Genomic DNA, 17541 nt, shown 5'->3' on the forward strand with positions numbered 1-17541 from the left:
GTTCCCAGATCCAAGGAAAGATTAAAAGGACCCAATTAGTACTGAATAACAGAATGAATGTATCTAGACATGGCAAGTTTAAACTTCAAAATATCAAAATAATAAGAAAATTCTGTTTCTTGAGTGAAAGAGTTAAGCTACAAAGGACTGAATTAGACACGTCGGGCTTCGTACTGGCAACAGGGATGCTGGAAGACTACGGGAAAGAGCCTCAGATTAGATTCTATCTCCAGCCAAACTACTAGCCACGTATGAACACAGAATCAAATAATACAAATTGCTTTTCAAGTGTCTGATTGAAATGTGTGTTGGTCTCTTTTGCCACAGCCTTTCAATTCTTTCTTCTTCACGTTTTTCAACACTTCCTTGAATTTGAGTCAGACAGTAGAGCATCACAGAACAGATGTGCTCCATCATTCTAAATTTGCTTTAAAAAATGGCTCCTCTCTCAAAAAAAAAGGCCCAAGTTCTAGCTTGACAGTATTTCAATATAAGCGTTTCACATTGACTTTTCATACGGTGCCGTTTCAGGTTCCCTGGATAAAACTGAGAGTATGAGTAGTGAGGTGGAGGTGGTGAGCGTGGGGCATCTGGAATCACCTTGAATCGCATTCTGAGCATACACGGGACACACAGAGGGAGGGTAACTGGACAAAGACCAGGAGGATAAAGTTCAGAGGAGGACTAGGCACGCCACACACGCTGTCTAAAGATGAGAGTAACAACCCCCCCTCCAAGGGCGATCATGTGTTACCTTTCAGCCCAGTCTCTGCTTCCATCTCAAATATTCCGTGTGTACCTTTGCACTTGAGCCAAATCTCCTCCGGATTCCCAGCTTCAGGGGGACTGGCCCATTTCGGCTCTTGCCCTGAGCTCAAAGTATTTAACTCCCCATGACTAGAACAGTGCCACTGCCATTAGGTGGCCTCTGCCTACACTACTGGCTGGCCACCTTCGGCGGACCATGTCCACTTAGGCAAGGCACGACTGCTCCAAGGACTGAAGCAAGACTTTTTAGGAACATGCATCTAACTTAATACAATGTCAAGTGCCAGCAATGGTCCATGCACTAGCAAGACGAGGGAAAATATCTTTTCAAGTGAATGAAGACTTAATGACTGCATTAGCGTCTGCGTGAAATTACCTACAAGAATCAGACTGTTCTGGAAGAACAGCGCCCTCCTTTCTTAACATCTCCTCTATTCATACTAATAATATTAAAGAAACCTTGGAAACAGTCACTCTGCCCAACTGACCAGTGAGAGTAACACATGATGCTGGGAAGGAAAAATGAGTATGTGTCCCGTTTTGGGGTGAGCCGTTTACAGATGGAAGGAAAGCTAGCGAGTATCTGATGGGCCAGGAATCCCCGATTCTTCTTTATCAAGCCGCATGGGGGCACATGCTATCGCCTCAAGGAGCCATCTGGTGCTGATAGTAGACGGGGATTCCCGTAAGGACCCTGTTCAGGCCGTCTCCAAACACACATTTTTGAGGGGAGACATCAACTAGACCCAAACCTTTTATGATGATTTCCATGTTCAGCTGCCTAGGAAGAGGCATCACAAGGCACAGCGACTGACTGAGCTGAGGGGGCTGAGACCAAGTGCAGGGGTCTCATGGGACGCCCGCAGGAAGGAGGGAAGCTGCCTGTAGCTCCATGAAGTTCAGGCTTTGAAAAGCAGCCACCATGGCAGGAGCACCATCAAGCCAGATAACCGGTCCAGTGCTCAGTGAGAGCAGCCAGTTACAGGACAGGAAGCCGGGCCTACCCGAGCAGAGAGAGAACCGGGAGAAATCACCTGAGAAATCACCTGCCGGGTGGTGAGATGGGCACTCCCGTCAGCAGGAGTGTAACTGAGAAGCCCTCTGGGCAGCGATATTCATCAAGAACCGTGGGGTTTTTTTCATCTTAAAGAATCTTTTAAAAGTTCATATCTGCTAGTCCCATTTTTAGGAATATAATCTAAGAAAATAAATATACAAAACTTTTTGTACAGAGATGTTCAATACATTGGTTCTATTTCCCAAAACAATGGAAATAATCCAAATAGTCAACAGGGGATTACAAAAAATAAATTATTCCATCTACTTGGTGGAATATTATGCAGTCAATTTTTTAAAAAATTGTTTTCAATAGATATAAAATGACATACTATGATCTTAATGTTGTAAAAAAGTATGCAGGGGAAAAAAGATGCAAAGTATGCAAATGTAAATAGTGGTAACATTCGGCAATAAAACTTTGATTTTATTTGCTTGTTTATTCTTTCCTATGTTTTCTAAAATTTCTACAAGTACATATTTTTAGAATTAGAAAAAAAGTTTTTTTTAAAGGAGAACAACTCCCCCCTCCTTTTCTTCGCTTCTCTTTCTATAACTTCTCTATTGATACACAAGAAAGAGTGTATGGTCACTCACCTGTCCTGGGCTCCATCCTGGGTTTCTAATTGCTGAAATGCACGTTTCAGGGACATGTGTATGTTCACTAACTTATTTGTTGTAAAATCTCACCAGACGTGTGACTTCCGATACACAACACAGTCCGAAACAGTACCACAAAACACATCACTGAAGTATACTAAAATAAGGTTATTTACTTAAAAATGATACATTGGACATAATCTATATATAGAACAAAGCAATTAATGGTAAACTTAATAAGGCACCTTTTAAACCAGATGCTGTACAAAATACATTTAGTGTGTTACATATCAAAGATGAGCCTCTATTTTTGGTGTTTTACAATTGCATAATAAAATTGCTTGTTTTGAACCCTTCTTTCACTGTCTATGTACAACGTCCCTAATTAAGCTATAATGATATTTTCATTTTATACAATATATACCACATTTTAGTTTTTAAATGGGCAACGACAACAGTCACTAAAAGGGCTTAAATAATTCCACTGAAAGCATAGTACAGAGCACAAGCTAAAATTACAATAATATATTTAATCCTTTGCAAAAGCCGTATTCACATACTTTCCTTATGGGATGATCAATACACGTGGCTTCATGTGATGCTGCCCTAGATTTGTTTTTAGGAACACGTCAGCTATCTGCAGGTTTCACTGCGACTCTCAGAACAGCACTGAGGCAGGACAATGAACGGCTACACTATTGTAACATCTGACTCAAGCAAATAATAAGGATTACCACTTTTCAACAGTACAAGAGCTGTAACAATCTTTTTAAAAAAATCAATTAGTATTTCTGCTGTTGAAATTATTTTAAATATTTAGAAACATTTCAAAACAACATGTATGGCAAGAAATGTAAGTGATTTAATTTATAAAATCTTGCCTGGAATAAATTATTCAGTATCAACTTTGATATTGGGCCAACTTAGAGATGTATGATTCTTTAAAAATTGTATTGCATTTTTGTTCTAAACGGAAGCAAAGCATCTGGGGAAAAAAGGTAGTGAATAAATTAAAAATCTGGCACATTCTAGGAAAACATAATTTTCAAAAACTATAGGTCACTTTCTAAGCTCAGAAACACTTCTGGACATTGGAAAGGCAAGATAAAATGTTGATTATCGAAATATCTTTTGTGAAAACACTTCCAGAGAAATTAGATTCAAATTTTATACTTCAGAAACTCGTTCAATAAGAAAGCACTGGGAAAGCTTAGAAAGAACACACTGGAGCCAAGCTTTGGGTGCCCTTAATCCTAGAGATATTTACCAGCAGAGAATTTAGAAGAATTTTCTTTGAGGGTTACCTTTTGTTATTTATATTCAGGTAGATTTGGCTTTTTGTTTGTTTTTATGTTTTAATTACTTAAAGGGAAGACAGACACAAGCCACACATTTTTAAAATGCTAGATTGTAAATGGGACCTAATAACAGCTTCTAGGGTTTTACAAATTAACAAGTATGGTACTAAACAATACTTCCTCTGACTCTGTTAAGTATTTTACTTGCTGGATGAACTTAGAAATTTAAGAGTAAGAGTAAGAAGGAGAGAAGAAAAGTTTCATGCAACATTTTTTAGACTTTAAGATTTCAAATATGGCATCATTTCCTTTTTAAAGAACATGTTACACAAGAAAATACTTTTTTGAACAAATTTCTAAGGTTAATTCTTGATATCACTTTTAATCAATTTATTAAAAAATCATTAGAGTGGTCTTGTACTTACATACTGTCACTTTTTGCTTCCACATACTATTTTATTTTAACATTTCTAAGAAGAGAGTTTGCCTTCCCCTACATATTTTATTATTAAGAAATATGAACGTATAGTTTATCAAATACAAGATAAATCCAGGTTAACCTCAGACTAAGTAGATCAGAGCTTGTAAGTTTTCTTAAATCACATGGCGATTTAGATCAAAATATCTATATTTCTCAGTACAGAGATGGGAAAACATTCTGAAAAAGCACGTTACTGGGTACTATCCGTATGTAAATCTACCTATCTTGATGAACACTTCAAACTTTCATTATGTTATGAAAATTATTCAACTTGGTCAAAACTGTTAAAGCAAGTTTCAAATTAGTGAAATCTGATGTATAGACAAACGTATGAGTTTCATCCTTAAATGTCAGTCAAATTTTTGGTGACGGATGGGTACACACTCTGATTCCTCCTCTTCAATTTAAAGTTTTTAAAAACTATGTTGTGACATAATCCCATTTATTTTATGTTATACTCAAAGAAAACGGTCTCAATTTATGCACCCGTGAGTTCTATTTAAAAGGCGTCACAGAAGCGTGGTAAGTTTGAGCACATCCGAATTATCCCTTGGGATAGCAAGGCACCCGTAACACAGACAGCACTTTACTGAATAACTGCTAGATGGTATAGATACAGGTACTGACGGGATACTGAACTTTTCTGCCTGACTCTCTTTATGGTCTTCACGAGTCATGAAACAGAAATTAAAAGACAAAAAAATCTCAAATGATTTAAATGTCTCACACAGTTGTTGATAAACTTCTATTGGCTCTGAAACAGAAAGTTCTAAGTAGAGGACCCTTTCATAAAGGAAAACTGAGATGACAGCGCCTTAATGAAAGTCTGCACCTGAAGTGAACAAACTCCTAGATGTGATATACTACTCTGAACATATTAATTCTGAAAATTCATATGCGGTTCTACTTTATAACATTTTTTTCTGATGATCTTTTAATTTTTTCCCTTAAGGATGGGATGTGAGGTACACGTGAGCTGGTTTCTACAGTATGAATATATGTACATATATAAAATATGGTTTTAAAGGAGCAGGTGTTTTGCAAATAAAGCATATTACACACAAAATATAAATAGCTTCCCTTTTAAAAGTTACTGAGAATAAAGAATACAGAACATGGTTATAGGCACTTACACTGTTATCAAATGCAGTAATTAGTAATTCACTTCGCTAAGAAGTGTTTTCTTTAGAAGGTTCGTGGCATTGGAAGCCCCAATTTTGGACAGGATTCTTTTCATAACAAAAATAATAATTATGAAAAAAAAATGATGGTGGTAGGAGGAAAACAGTCCAAATTGACAGACACTTTGAACTTCTTTTGGCCTTTATATCAACTTTCATGTTAAAAAATAAAGTTGGTGGAGAGGCTAGCTACCTTGCAAGGTAAATGGCTTTTATGTGATTGGCAAATCTTGGTCAGATAATGCATTTTTACAGCACAAAACCAACAGCCACCAATATCTTCCCATGCATTCATAAATTATTTTCTTCTAATTCAAATGGCAGCAGAGGAATCCTGGTGTGCACGTGTGTGTACACACACACACCATTCTCAAGGCATGACAAACCATCGTAAACTGAGCAGTATCCCAAACAGATCATACTCCAGAGGTTGCTTACAAAGGTAGGATACAAATAGATTAAATTTTCCCAGGTAGAAGGCAAAAGTGTGTACTCTCCATCTCTGCTGAATTCATTTATCTTCTTAAGGCTTTCACAGAAAGCACCATTTTATGAACAGGTGATTCAGTACCCAGAGTTTGACTGGAGACTTATTAATCAGGATTGAAGTCTTGATGCAGTTCATAAAAACCCAATAAAAAAAAGGCATCAAAAACCACATTTAAAATAAAGCTGTCCATATATAAAGAATGAAGTGTTTAGAAGGTCCCCGCTCGTGGTCTACAGAGTACTGAAGGGTTTAATATTAGCAGCCTGTGAAGGTGTAGTGAGGAGGGGGTCTGAGAACCAAGTCAGCATCCTGACTCTACTCTAATTCCACCCGTTCCTTGCGTGAAAACAGTTCTGGCAGTCTAGAATTTCTCCTCATGACTGTTTGACTGTCAAATCTTTACATCTTGGGATTCAACCATCTTGGCAAGTGTCTTCTTGATTCTCAGAGCTGTCAGTCTGGAGGCTGGATTGTGGGCCCAGCATTCTGACATTAGCTTCAAAACTGCTCGTAGACACTGAAAAGTAAAGAGAATGGAATGAGCTGGTAAATGTCTTTGGTGACACCAATCACTTCCTCAAGGGACTGAGTTCCACTTACTTCATCACTGTTCCATCGATTAGAAACAAGCGGCCGCAAACGTTTGACACACACAACCTCGCGCATATCTTCATAGGATGGATCATTGGGTACCATGTTGTAATATGGCAACTGGTACTCTTCCACTATCCCTGTAGGGAGTTAGAAAACATAGTGGGCACAGAAACGGCAGCTGGACAAAATATGTCAATCTATTCAGCATCTCTTACTGGACTATGGAACTAAAACTGATTCCTACACAAAGAAGAAAAAAATTAGAGAGTAGATGATTCACTATCAATAGTAAATGAATATTCTTCTCTTTTTTAACATCTAATTATTTCCTCAACCTCCATCAGGGTCCCCATCACAGCTGCGGACATACCAACATCCCCCAAAAAAGAGCAACAATTGAAATGCTCATTCACCATAATTTTTAATCTAATTATTCAAGCACACAATTGTGGCTACTAATGAATACAGTTTTTATTTTTTGTTTTGTTTTGTCCTGCAGTAGAAAGACAACATGATATGCAGAAAAGAGTTGACACAGGAGGTCTGAGACTGCAGTCCATGGAAAGCCTGCGTGCAAGGCTGGCCCTCGGCTGGCGTCTGGGAACTTGCCTGGTGAACGGTTCCCTCACTGATAGAAAACTTCCCCTAGATGATAAGGATGGCTCACTGTGCCTATATTATTTTTGCAAACAATATGGGTTATGCTGAATACCTGCTTTCTTTCTGGGAGTTTGGAATTTTGGTACATGCCAGGCAGAGGGTGCCCACATGACCAGCCTCCAGTAAAATCTTTTGGTACTAAGTTTCTAATAACTTCCATGCATGACACTATTTCACAAGTTGTCACCATGTGCTGGAGAAGTTGCGCACACCCTGTGTGAGCCCACAGGGAGAGGACTTTTGGAAGCCTGTGTCTGATTGCCTCTGGACTTTGCCCCAGGCGGCTTTCCCCTTTGCTTATTTTGATTTGTATCAGTGAGGATAACTATTTGCTGAGTCCCACAAGCGCCTCTATTGAAATCACAGAACCTGGGAGTGGTCTTGGGGATCTCTGATATACCTGACATCTACATTATATAAAAGGAGCTGTTATTTTTTGAATGATGAGGATACAAACATAACCAGAATCACGCTTCTTAAACTCCTACCTCCTGTGACACAACGACGAGCCATCTCCCAAATGATGAGACCAAAGCTATAGATGTCCGCCATTATGTAGGGCTGGAAATGGTTTTTATTCAGGCTCTCATCGAGCACTTCTGGAGCCATGTAGCGTTTGGTACCTACCCTGGTATTCAAGGGTACATCAACTTCATTCGTATCACTGCAACGAAAGACAGACGATGTCCAGGTTGAGGGCTAAGAACAAAATAGTTCATCTGCTATTTCTGTTGTATTTTGTAAAAGTCATTCTCTCTCTCTCTCCCCATATATAATATTACATATGAAATAAAAAGCTATCTACCTATCTATCTAAAATTTCCACATTCCCTTAGCATAAATCATTGGGGCCAGATGTATTTTGAAATTTAGCATCTTTTAGTTTTTAGAAAAGTAATATACCCTTTAAATATATGCTACGTATTCTATACCGTCCCCAGCAGGTCTGGAGCAGTGCACTTAATCAAACTCCTTACTACGTCAGCAGTGAAAAATTCACACTAAACTGGATAAAGACAATCAGTATCTCACGTCAGTTCAGGTAAGGTTTTGTCACCAAACAAGTTTTGTGCCTCCACAAAAAAAGATTACAATACTGAGTATAAAAAAAAGTGGTAGACAATTACATCTCCGAACAAGTGAATGTGAAAAGAATTTGAGAGGACTCATCTGCCTTTGCCATTCTCATGCGAGAAACTCAGCCTTCGTGACAGAGGATGACATCCTCTTCTTTATGGTTCCCACCAACTCAGTTCTGCTGTGCATCACGTTTACACAATCACACTGACAATCGGCAATAAATGTTTATTGGTTTTTCAATTTGTGGATTAAATTTTGGAGTTAGAAGAAATGAATGCTTTGTTGGTTAGGCCCTCAGCTCTGGCAGGTTCTGGAAACTACTCTGAAGCGATTAACATAATGTACTTTATATTTTCTTACATGGCATTTGATGAACATTTGAACCAATAAACACTACACTGATTAAAAAACCAACAGGATTAGAACACTGTAACAATGAGGGAAGAAGACTGAAAAATTTCTAACGTTTGTCTTATAATGAACTAGTACTTTTATGTTATGGCCTGAAATGAATTCTCAAATATGAAATGGCTGCTGTATTCTAAATGGTTTCAATGGTTTGCTTAAAAATTTTATAATTCTAACTATTTAAAAATATTGATAACATCCAGTGGTGATGGAGAAATGGCACACTTATACCCTGTTTATGGTAGTGTAAACTGATGCACGCTTTCTACAGGACAACGTGTGATACACTATTGCTTAACACGCACAGACTCTTTGTTAAGCAGCCCCTTCTCTAGGGACCCATCGTGAAGAAATAGTGCACAAACGCTCAAGGATATTACATATGGATAAAATACAATGTTCATCTAAGCATTGTTTTAATAGTGGAGATAACTGGAGGCAACTTTAATGTCCATCAATTGGGCCATGGATGGGATAAACAACAGATCTACATTATGGAAAGCTTTGCATTAACACTTTCTTTAAAAAGAATGAAGCAGATCTATACAAAGCGAAATAGAAAGATGTCTAAGACAATAAAACAAAATCAAGAATTATGTAGAGTAGGATGCAATTTTTTGTCAAAAAACAGTAACAAAAAAAAGACAAAATCCTCAACTATATATTTCAAAACAGTAGGCAAAGAATTATTCACCTGTTGAATTTAACAGCAAGGCCCAGGTCAGCAATACAGCAACTTCCATTTTTTTTGATGAGGATGTTTTTGCTCTTTAGGTCTCGATGAGCAATTGCAGGCTTTCCTTGGGTGCCATAAATTTCTGTGTGGAGATGGCACAGCCCACAGGCAGCTGAGTAAGCCAGCTTGAGTAGGGCTCTGGTGTCTAGTGTAGCACATTTCAGGAAATCATAGAGAGATCCATTTTCATGGTAGTCAGTAATCAAATACAGCTGAGTCCAGGAACCTGTGCCTTTAATGTCTGCTGCTATAAAACCTGTCCAATTAATGAGTTTAAAAGGTTAGTTATCAGAGAGAGCCAGGAAGAATAACGAGTGCTCATTCAGGATACTGAGAATAACTCAGGTATCACGTACAGGTAATAAAAATTTTATTTGCTTGACAAAAACCTCTTGAATGTGTTGCCAAAACTTTTATTTCTGCAATTTACACACATAACTCTACACACTTCTGCAATAAATTTAAAATAATCTTAACGATAATCAAGAAAATTATAATAATATGACTAAGAAAAAGATCACACAGAATAACCTGGGGGAATGTTATCAAGCTTTGTGATTCTCTACGCATGAAGAACTATAAAGAAGGAATGTGGAAAAGGCTCTCAATTTTAAATTAAAACGTGAACAAATTAAAATAATGAACTTAAAAATGTTCAACTAACAGTCTGCTCCCGACTAACCAACTCCCCGCCCATCAATGACTCATCACGACTGCCTTTCAGGCCAGCTCGCTCACTGAGCAGGTCCACACACTGGCCTCCTTTGTCCTTTTTCTCCTCTCTCCTTTCAGAACAACGTCAGTGAGTGCTGGTTGAGCAGGGTCCCTCTCAAACTCATGTCAACCTGGGAGCTGTGAATGTGACCTTATTTGGAAATAGGGTCTTTGTAGATGTGATCAAGTTCAGATGAGGTCATACGAGATTAGGGAGGGCCCTAATTCAATGACTGTAAGAAGGAAGTCTGGACATAGGCACACAGGAGAGAAGGGCACGTGAGGACAGAGACAGGAGTGCTGTCGACAAGCCAAGGAACGCCAAAGATCGCTGGCAGTCAGCAGAAGCGAGGAAGAGGCCAGGAAGGGCCATCCCCAAGAGCCTTGAGGGAGCAAGGCCCTGCCGACACCTTGATTAAACTTTGGCCTCCAAAACGGCATCCAGTTTGTGGTAATTTGTTATGACAGCCATAGGAGGCTAACACAAGAGCCTACTTTACACTTGGCAAGGTGCTATACACTTGGCAAGGTGCTACGCACGCTCTAAATTAAAGGGTAGGGAAACAGCAGCTGAAAAGAAAAGTCAGGAGAGCTGGAGGAGTTTACGACCCCTACTGATCAGATCACATCTAAATTATTTTACAGTTGCATAAGTGGGAAGGGAGGGAGACACCTGCTAAGCACAGAACGTAAATGAAGAGACATCTTATGCGGGGGAACGTGACTGAGCTTACAAAAAGCAAAAGGTACATAAAGTTATCCCAGAAAACTGCTTAAATTACCTGTGAAAGACTTGGTTTTTGTTATGATATGAGTAAGACCAATAAACTAGCACTGCTTCCAATGTGAAACTCACTGCTGTTTCCTCAGCTGGGTAGTAAATAAAGTGGTTGGTTGGCATTCAGGACTGTGTTGTATTTAAAGTATGTATTCTACTGGGTTTCCTTTAGCCAAATACACATAATTAAATTGACATATTTTCAAAACTCATATGGCAGGCTTCAACCTGCATCCCACTAACCTTGTCACAATATGGAATTGACTGAAATCATACGTGTACCCACCAAGTATATTTTCATGGCGCATTAGCACGGTTTGATAGATTTCTGTTTCTCGAAACCAGCTGGCTTCTTCAGTGGTAAAAAACACTTTGACTGCTACTTTTTCACCACGCCATTTGCCCATCCACACTTCTCCATATCGGCCTTTACCAACTTGCCGAACCATCTGAATCTGTTTGGCAATAGTTCGCTGCACCTTCATAGAAAAAAGTAGAATGTTTTGAGTTCTTGATGAAAAGAACCTATTAAGACTGAGAAAGTGGTCTGAGAGCCCACCCTTCAAAAAGCATGGTACACACAACCAACGTTAAAACCGACAATGTACTGAAAAGAAGACGAAACTGCACAATATATTCTGAAATCACAAACTAAGAGATTAGCCAACGTGGCAGATTGTTTCCCCAAACGGTCAAAATAACTCCCCTCCCTTGGGTACACACACCCTTGGGTAGTCTCCTCCACAGACGCTGGGCTTGGCCACATGACTTGCTTTGGGCAACAGAACAAGAGCAAATGTGCTGCAAGAGAAGACTTGAGAAGTGTTTGTGCACTGGGGCTTGCCCTTTCTTGCTGTTCTGAGGAACTCTGAGACCAGCAACAGTACCGTGCAAACTGTCGGTGGTGGGCACAAACCATACAGCCTAGCTCCAGCTGAGCAAGTTCAGAAAAAGAACTGCCCAGCAGACCCTCAGAGTCATGAGAAATAACAAATGTTTGTTGTCTCAAGCCACTAAGCTTTGGGGTGGTTTATTATGTAGCAAAATCTAAACGATAGTTCAAAGTCTTCAACTCAGTCTGTAAGCCCCCACATGACCTGGCTCCTGCCTAATTCTCCAGCCTCATCATTCGCTATCACCACCATCCCACCTCTCTCATTTACCTTATTTCAACTTTTAGAATTCACGTAAGCGCACTCCTGGCTCAGTGCAGTTCCCTTTCCTCGAGAGTGCCGTTTCTCTGTTAACACCTCCATGGCACATACATACGTCTCAGCTGCTGCACTTATTACAACCACAATTTTATTATCACTTATATATGTATTTGTTTGAATCCCATCTCCCTGCTCACAAAATATAGCTGTTTATTTAGGACGATATCTAAAGTAAAGTAAGTGCCTTCATTAATATTTGTTGAATAAAGATGCACATTAATCGAAACCCTTCATTGTCAGAAGCATTAGTGGTCATTCTAAATGGAAAAGAACACTATGGGCCAGCTTGGAACTGCACTGAGAGTGGGCTAGATCTTGTGCACACCCGACTGACTGACTTTAAGTCATTTCATCACAGGATCCTTTTACAATTTTTTTTAGACAGTCAGGATTATTGAAGTTTAATTTACATACAATATAATTCACGCTTTTTGAGAACTGTTTTGACAAATGTATACAGTCATGTAACCACTAAAACCACAATTAAGATATAAAACATTTCCATCACCGAGAAAGTTCCCTCTTGCCTCTTTAAAGGCACCCACCCCCAGTCCCTGGCATCACTGATCTGTGTTCTCTCCCTCCGAGTTTTGCTTTCTCTAGAATATCACATAAATGGAAACATAAAAAATGTAGCCCTTTGTGCCTGGCTTCTTTCATTTAGCACAAAATGCCTTGAAATTCACCTGTGTTGTTGCTGCATTTATCAGTAGTTTGTTCCTTTTTCTTGACGACTAGTACTCCACTGTATGTGCCACAATTTGTTTATCCGTTTACCCACTGATGAACTTTTGGGCTGTTTACAATTTATGTCTATTACGAATAAAGCTGCTATGAACGCTCACATTCAGGTCTGTGTGTGGACACGCATGCATCTCTTTGGTACATACTTAGCAGAGGACCGCTTCATTGTATGGGGAGTAAGGCTCAACTTTTCAGTCAACTGTCAAACCATTTCCCAAAGTGGCTGTACCATTTTGTATTTCCACCAGCAGTGTATGAGATTTCCAGTTGATTTGTTTATATCCTTTTTGGCACTTAATATTTTCAGTCTTAGCCATACAAGTGGCTGTGTAGGAGTATGTCATTGTGTTTAATCTGCATTTCCCCAATGATGCTAAACAGCTTTCCATGTGCTTATCTGCCATTCTTATATCTTCTTTGGGGAAGTGTCTATTCATATCTTTTGTCCATTTTTAAAAACTGAGTTGCCTTATTACTGAGTTGTAAAAGTTCTTTATATATTCTGTAACACAAGTTCTTTATCAGATCTGCTTTGCCAGTTTGTGACTTTTTTCATTTTCTTAAAAGTGTCTTCTGAATAAGAAAAGTTTCAAATTTTTGAGAAAGCTTAATTTATGATTTTTTAAAATGAATCATGAGCCAGCCCTGATGGCCTACAGGTTGAAGTTAGGCATGCTCCACTTTGGCAGCCTGGGTTCTGTTTCCAGGTGTGGAACCACACCACTCGTCTGTCAGTAGCCATGCTGTGGTGGTGGCTCACGTAGGGAACTAGAGGGACTCACAACTAGAATATACAACTATGTACTGGGCTTTGGGGAGGGGAAAAAAACAAAAGAATCATGCCTGTGGTGTTCTAAGAAATCTCTGCCTCAACCCAAGGTCATGATGATTTTCTTTTTCTTCTTGTGTGTTTTTTTAATTAAAGTATAAAATTGTTGACATAAAATATTATATTAGTTTCAGGTCACAATGACTTTCTAAAACATTTTCTTTTAAAGGTTTTGTACTGTAACCTTAACATTTAGGTCTATGATCCAGTTCAAGGCAATTTTGTATATGGAGTGAGGTAAGGGTCAAAGATTCACTTTTTTGCAAATGGATGCCCTTTCCCTGCACCATTTGTGGAAGAGACTGTCTCTTCCCCACTGAATTACTCTGGCACCTGAATCAGTTGATTCTATATGTGTGTGCCCATATGTAGACTCTGTTCTGCTCCAGTGATACACACACTGATCCCCATGCCAGGAACACACTGTGCTGATTACTGTAGCTTTATACTAAGTCCAGAAATGAAGTGGCGAATCCTCTTTGTTCTTCTTTTTCAAAATTCTTTTGGCTCTTTTGGGTCCGTTGCATTTCCATATAAACATTAGAATTAGCTCATCACTTTCTACAAAAGTTTGCTCTAATTTTGATTTGGATTGAATCGAAATTATAAATTGCTTTTAGGAAAACTGGAATCTTAATACCGAGTCCTCTGATTCACAAACAGGATCTACATTTCCAGTTGTTTAGTGCCTTGTTAATGTCTTTTGGTAGCATTTTCTAACTTTCAGTGTACAAGTCTTATATAACTTTTGTTAAGCTTATTCCAAAATATTTTATGCTCTTGATGCTATTTTAAATAATGCTGCTTTTTAAAGTTTAATTCCTAGTTGTTTGTTGCCAGTGTATACAAATTTGAGGATTCTGTACAACGGCTTTATACTCTGTAAGCCTGATAAACTCACTTGTTGGTTGTTGTAGCTTTACGGTATGGTCCTTGAGACTGTCTATGTAAACGATCATGCTGTCCACACGTGAAGACGGTTTTACTTTTGCCTTTCCAATTCAGTTACAGACTTATTTAATTTGATGAATTTTTAGAAATCAATCTATTTATTTTAAACAAATGCAATTAAACAAACAATTAAAAATCTATCTGGATATCTAGTGTTTACTATAAGGGTCCTCTTGATGTCTAAATCTGAATATTTCCATACATATAACCCTCTTCGAATTATTTACAACTCACTTTAAGATTCCTTTTATGAGTTGTGTTTGGTCATACAGTATTGTACTGAGGGAAGTGTCCTCTCTATGGAGACCGGTGGGAGTAACTTTCCTTCAATTTTAGAGTCTGAAATAGTTATACTTCTCCCAACCCATCAGTTTAACCCTACAGATGCAAGGAATCTTGATTCCTCTTCAAGCTGGCTGTTAAAAGCAAAACTTGGAGCCAACTCTAGGACTTACAGAGCACTTCATGACCACGTTTTCTTTCCTAACCTTGCTTGTGGCTCTATATTACTTGCCTATTCTATTTTTTTTGTTTCATATTCCTTAGTTTTAACTAATTTCATCTTACATTACTGCAATCACCTTTCTAATGAAGAAGGACAAAAATGTGTTTAGTAACGTTCCCTAATCTATAATAACTATGCTGTCTACCATCATGTGAGGACATATTCCATATCGATTTACCATTCACGTGGATGACATTTCATCTTACCAGTAAAGGCAGTCCAGACCCACTCCCAGAACTTTGCGACTGGTCAATAAGGTCTTTTAATGATTCTCCGACTGGAATAAATGCTTCGTCCTGTTCCAAATCACGATTGTAACGACGTCTGCTTGAGATGCTCTTGCAATAATGTCTTTGAAAAAGCAGAAAATAATCTACATTAAAATTCTGAAACCATATAACTCTAAGGTAATAAAGATCTTGAGATTGTTGACATCATCATTTTTCCCTCAGACAAGATCATATCCAAATTAGTCTTATCAAAGGATGATATAGCCTTTGTTAAAATAATGCCCAGAAATGGAATTTACGAGGTGAAGTTCCACATACCATGTTACCACGGAAAGATGCCCACAGTGTATTGGCACATGAAAAAGACAGATTAAAAAACAGCACGTAAAGTGTAATCCTAGCTATAAAAAATGTTTAAATTACATGTACTCATGTCTAAAAAGATCAGAAAGGACATACAGCAAGTTGTAAATAATAGTTATTTCTGGGGATGTAGGAATATTTACTTTCTACTTTACATAAATACTTTCATTTGAATTTACAAGTATGTATTTTTGTATCAAAATGAACAATAAATACATTTCCATCTTAAAAAAAGAGAAAAAGTTTATGGAAAAGAAAACAAGTTCTATTAATTCATTATATTTTTGAAGCCTTCTCTTTTCAAAATTTCAAATTACAAAATATTTAACATACAGAAAGGTAGAGATTAATTCAATTGAAACACGTGTAGACTATTTAAATTTAATAAATTATTAACATTATGTTATATTTATTTTAGGTATATTTTAAATAAACATTAGAAAAATTTGAAGCTCCAGCCATTTCCCTGATAATTCCATTTCCCTCTTTTCCTCCTAAAAGACAAATACCATCCTGAATGTAGTTACATCCTTCCTATCTATGTAGTTATACTTTTACCATAAATGCACATATTCATAAACATTGTTTCTCTGGATATAAATTCACACAAATGGGATATGTTGTATTAATATTTTGCACTTTGCTTTAAAAAAAAACTCCTTATGTTTTATATATTTACTCATATTCATACATGTTAAAAAACCATAGCTCATTTTTACGGATGCTGAGCGTGTCAGGCACTGTTCCATAACTCACTTCATCTTTATGAAACTCCTCAGAGGTTGAGCACTATTGTTCCCAGCTGACAAATGAGGAAACCATGACCCAGAGGTTCAGCATCTGTCCCAAGGCAGACAGCTGGCTGGGGGTACAGCCAGGATCCAAACCCAGAAGCTGGGTCTGGAATCCATGGTCCGAGTCACTACTATTCCGTTAAGGAAATGATTTATATAACACCTGTGCTCCTGTGATGAATTTGCTACAACTTACCCTGACAGCCATATTTTAGTTATTTCCAAAAGTCTGCTAATATAAACAGTACCGCAAAAAATATTTCTGTGCCTGTCTGTTGTGCAGTTGTGTCAGAATTTCTTGAAGGTATACATACTTTCAATTTTATTGCTATCACCAAACTGCTCTCAAAAGTGAAATAATTTATACTTCCACCAAAAGTATAACATCACAATGTGCATTTCCCCACATTCCAATCCACACTTGGAACCATCACAGTTTCAGACTTTTGCCAACTGAATGGGTATGAAATAGTGACTTGTTTTCATTTGTTTTCCTCTGATTACTAAGGAGGTTGAACTTTTTTTTTCACAGTTTGTTTTTTTTCTGTGAACTGCCTATTTACGTTTTTGCATGTTTTCAACTGCGGTGTTTTATCTTTTTTTATGATTGATTCATAAGAGTTCTTTATATAATCTGGATACTAAAACTTTGATAATTACGTTACAACAGTCTTCTCTCAGTCTGTGACTGTCAAGTCATTCTATTTATGGGGTTTAATGTCAGTTTTAATTTTAATCTTATCAAATTAAATTTATCAATCTCTTTTGTCTTGTTTAAGACAACCTTCCCCACCCTAATATCATAAACATATTTTAAAGGTTTTAGAATTTGATCTCTCTCATTTAGTCCTTTAATCCATTGGAACTTACAGTAAAGGATGGAAATTAGGTAATACATCAAGTCAGATTTGTTTTCCATACGGATAGCTCAATATACTTAATCATTTTTGTAATTTTATTTTTAAAACTTCATATGGGGAAGTGACTCAAATGGTTTAAAATTCAAAAGGCATAAAGAGTGCAGAGTGAAAAATCTTCTCCCACCCCCATCCCTAAGCCGTCAAGTT

General features: G+C 37.8%; 1 protein-coding gene across 4 annotated transcripts in view; it reads right to left on the reverse strand.

The window, feature by feature from the left end:
* Positions 1-2572: 2572 nt before the first annotated feature.
* BMPR1A (bone morphogenetic protein receptor type 1A) overlaps positions 2573-17541 on the reverse strand; it is a 140160-nt gene continuing 125191 nt past the window's right edge. For all 4 annotated transcript variants that reach the window (XM_070569557.1, XM_070569584.1, XM_070569568.1 and 1 more), the window contains 6 exons: positions 15294-15438; positions 11131-11323; positions 9311-9608; positions 7617-7792; positions 6475-6605; positions 2573-6391 (listed from right to left, as the gene is read on the reverse strand). In XM_070569557.1, the coding sequence (XP_070425658.1) occupies positions 6266-6391; positions 6475-6605; positions 7617-7792; positions 9311-9608; positions 11131-11323; positions 15294-15438 (1069 nt within the window). In that variant the 3' untranslated portion in view covers positions 2573-6265. The remainder of the gene's footprint in view (positions 6392-6474; positions 6606-7616; positions 7793-9310; positions 9609-11130; positions 11324-15293; positions 15439-17541) is intronic.

Source organism: Equus przewalskii, chromosome 1 (genome assembly GCF_037783145.1).
Source record: "Equus przewalskii isolate Varuska chromosome 1, EquPr2, whole genome shotgun sequence".
NCBI lineage: Eukaryota > Metazoa > Chordata > Mammalia > Perissodactyla > Equidae > Equus > Equus przewalskii.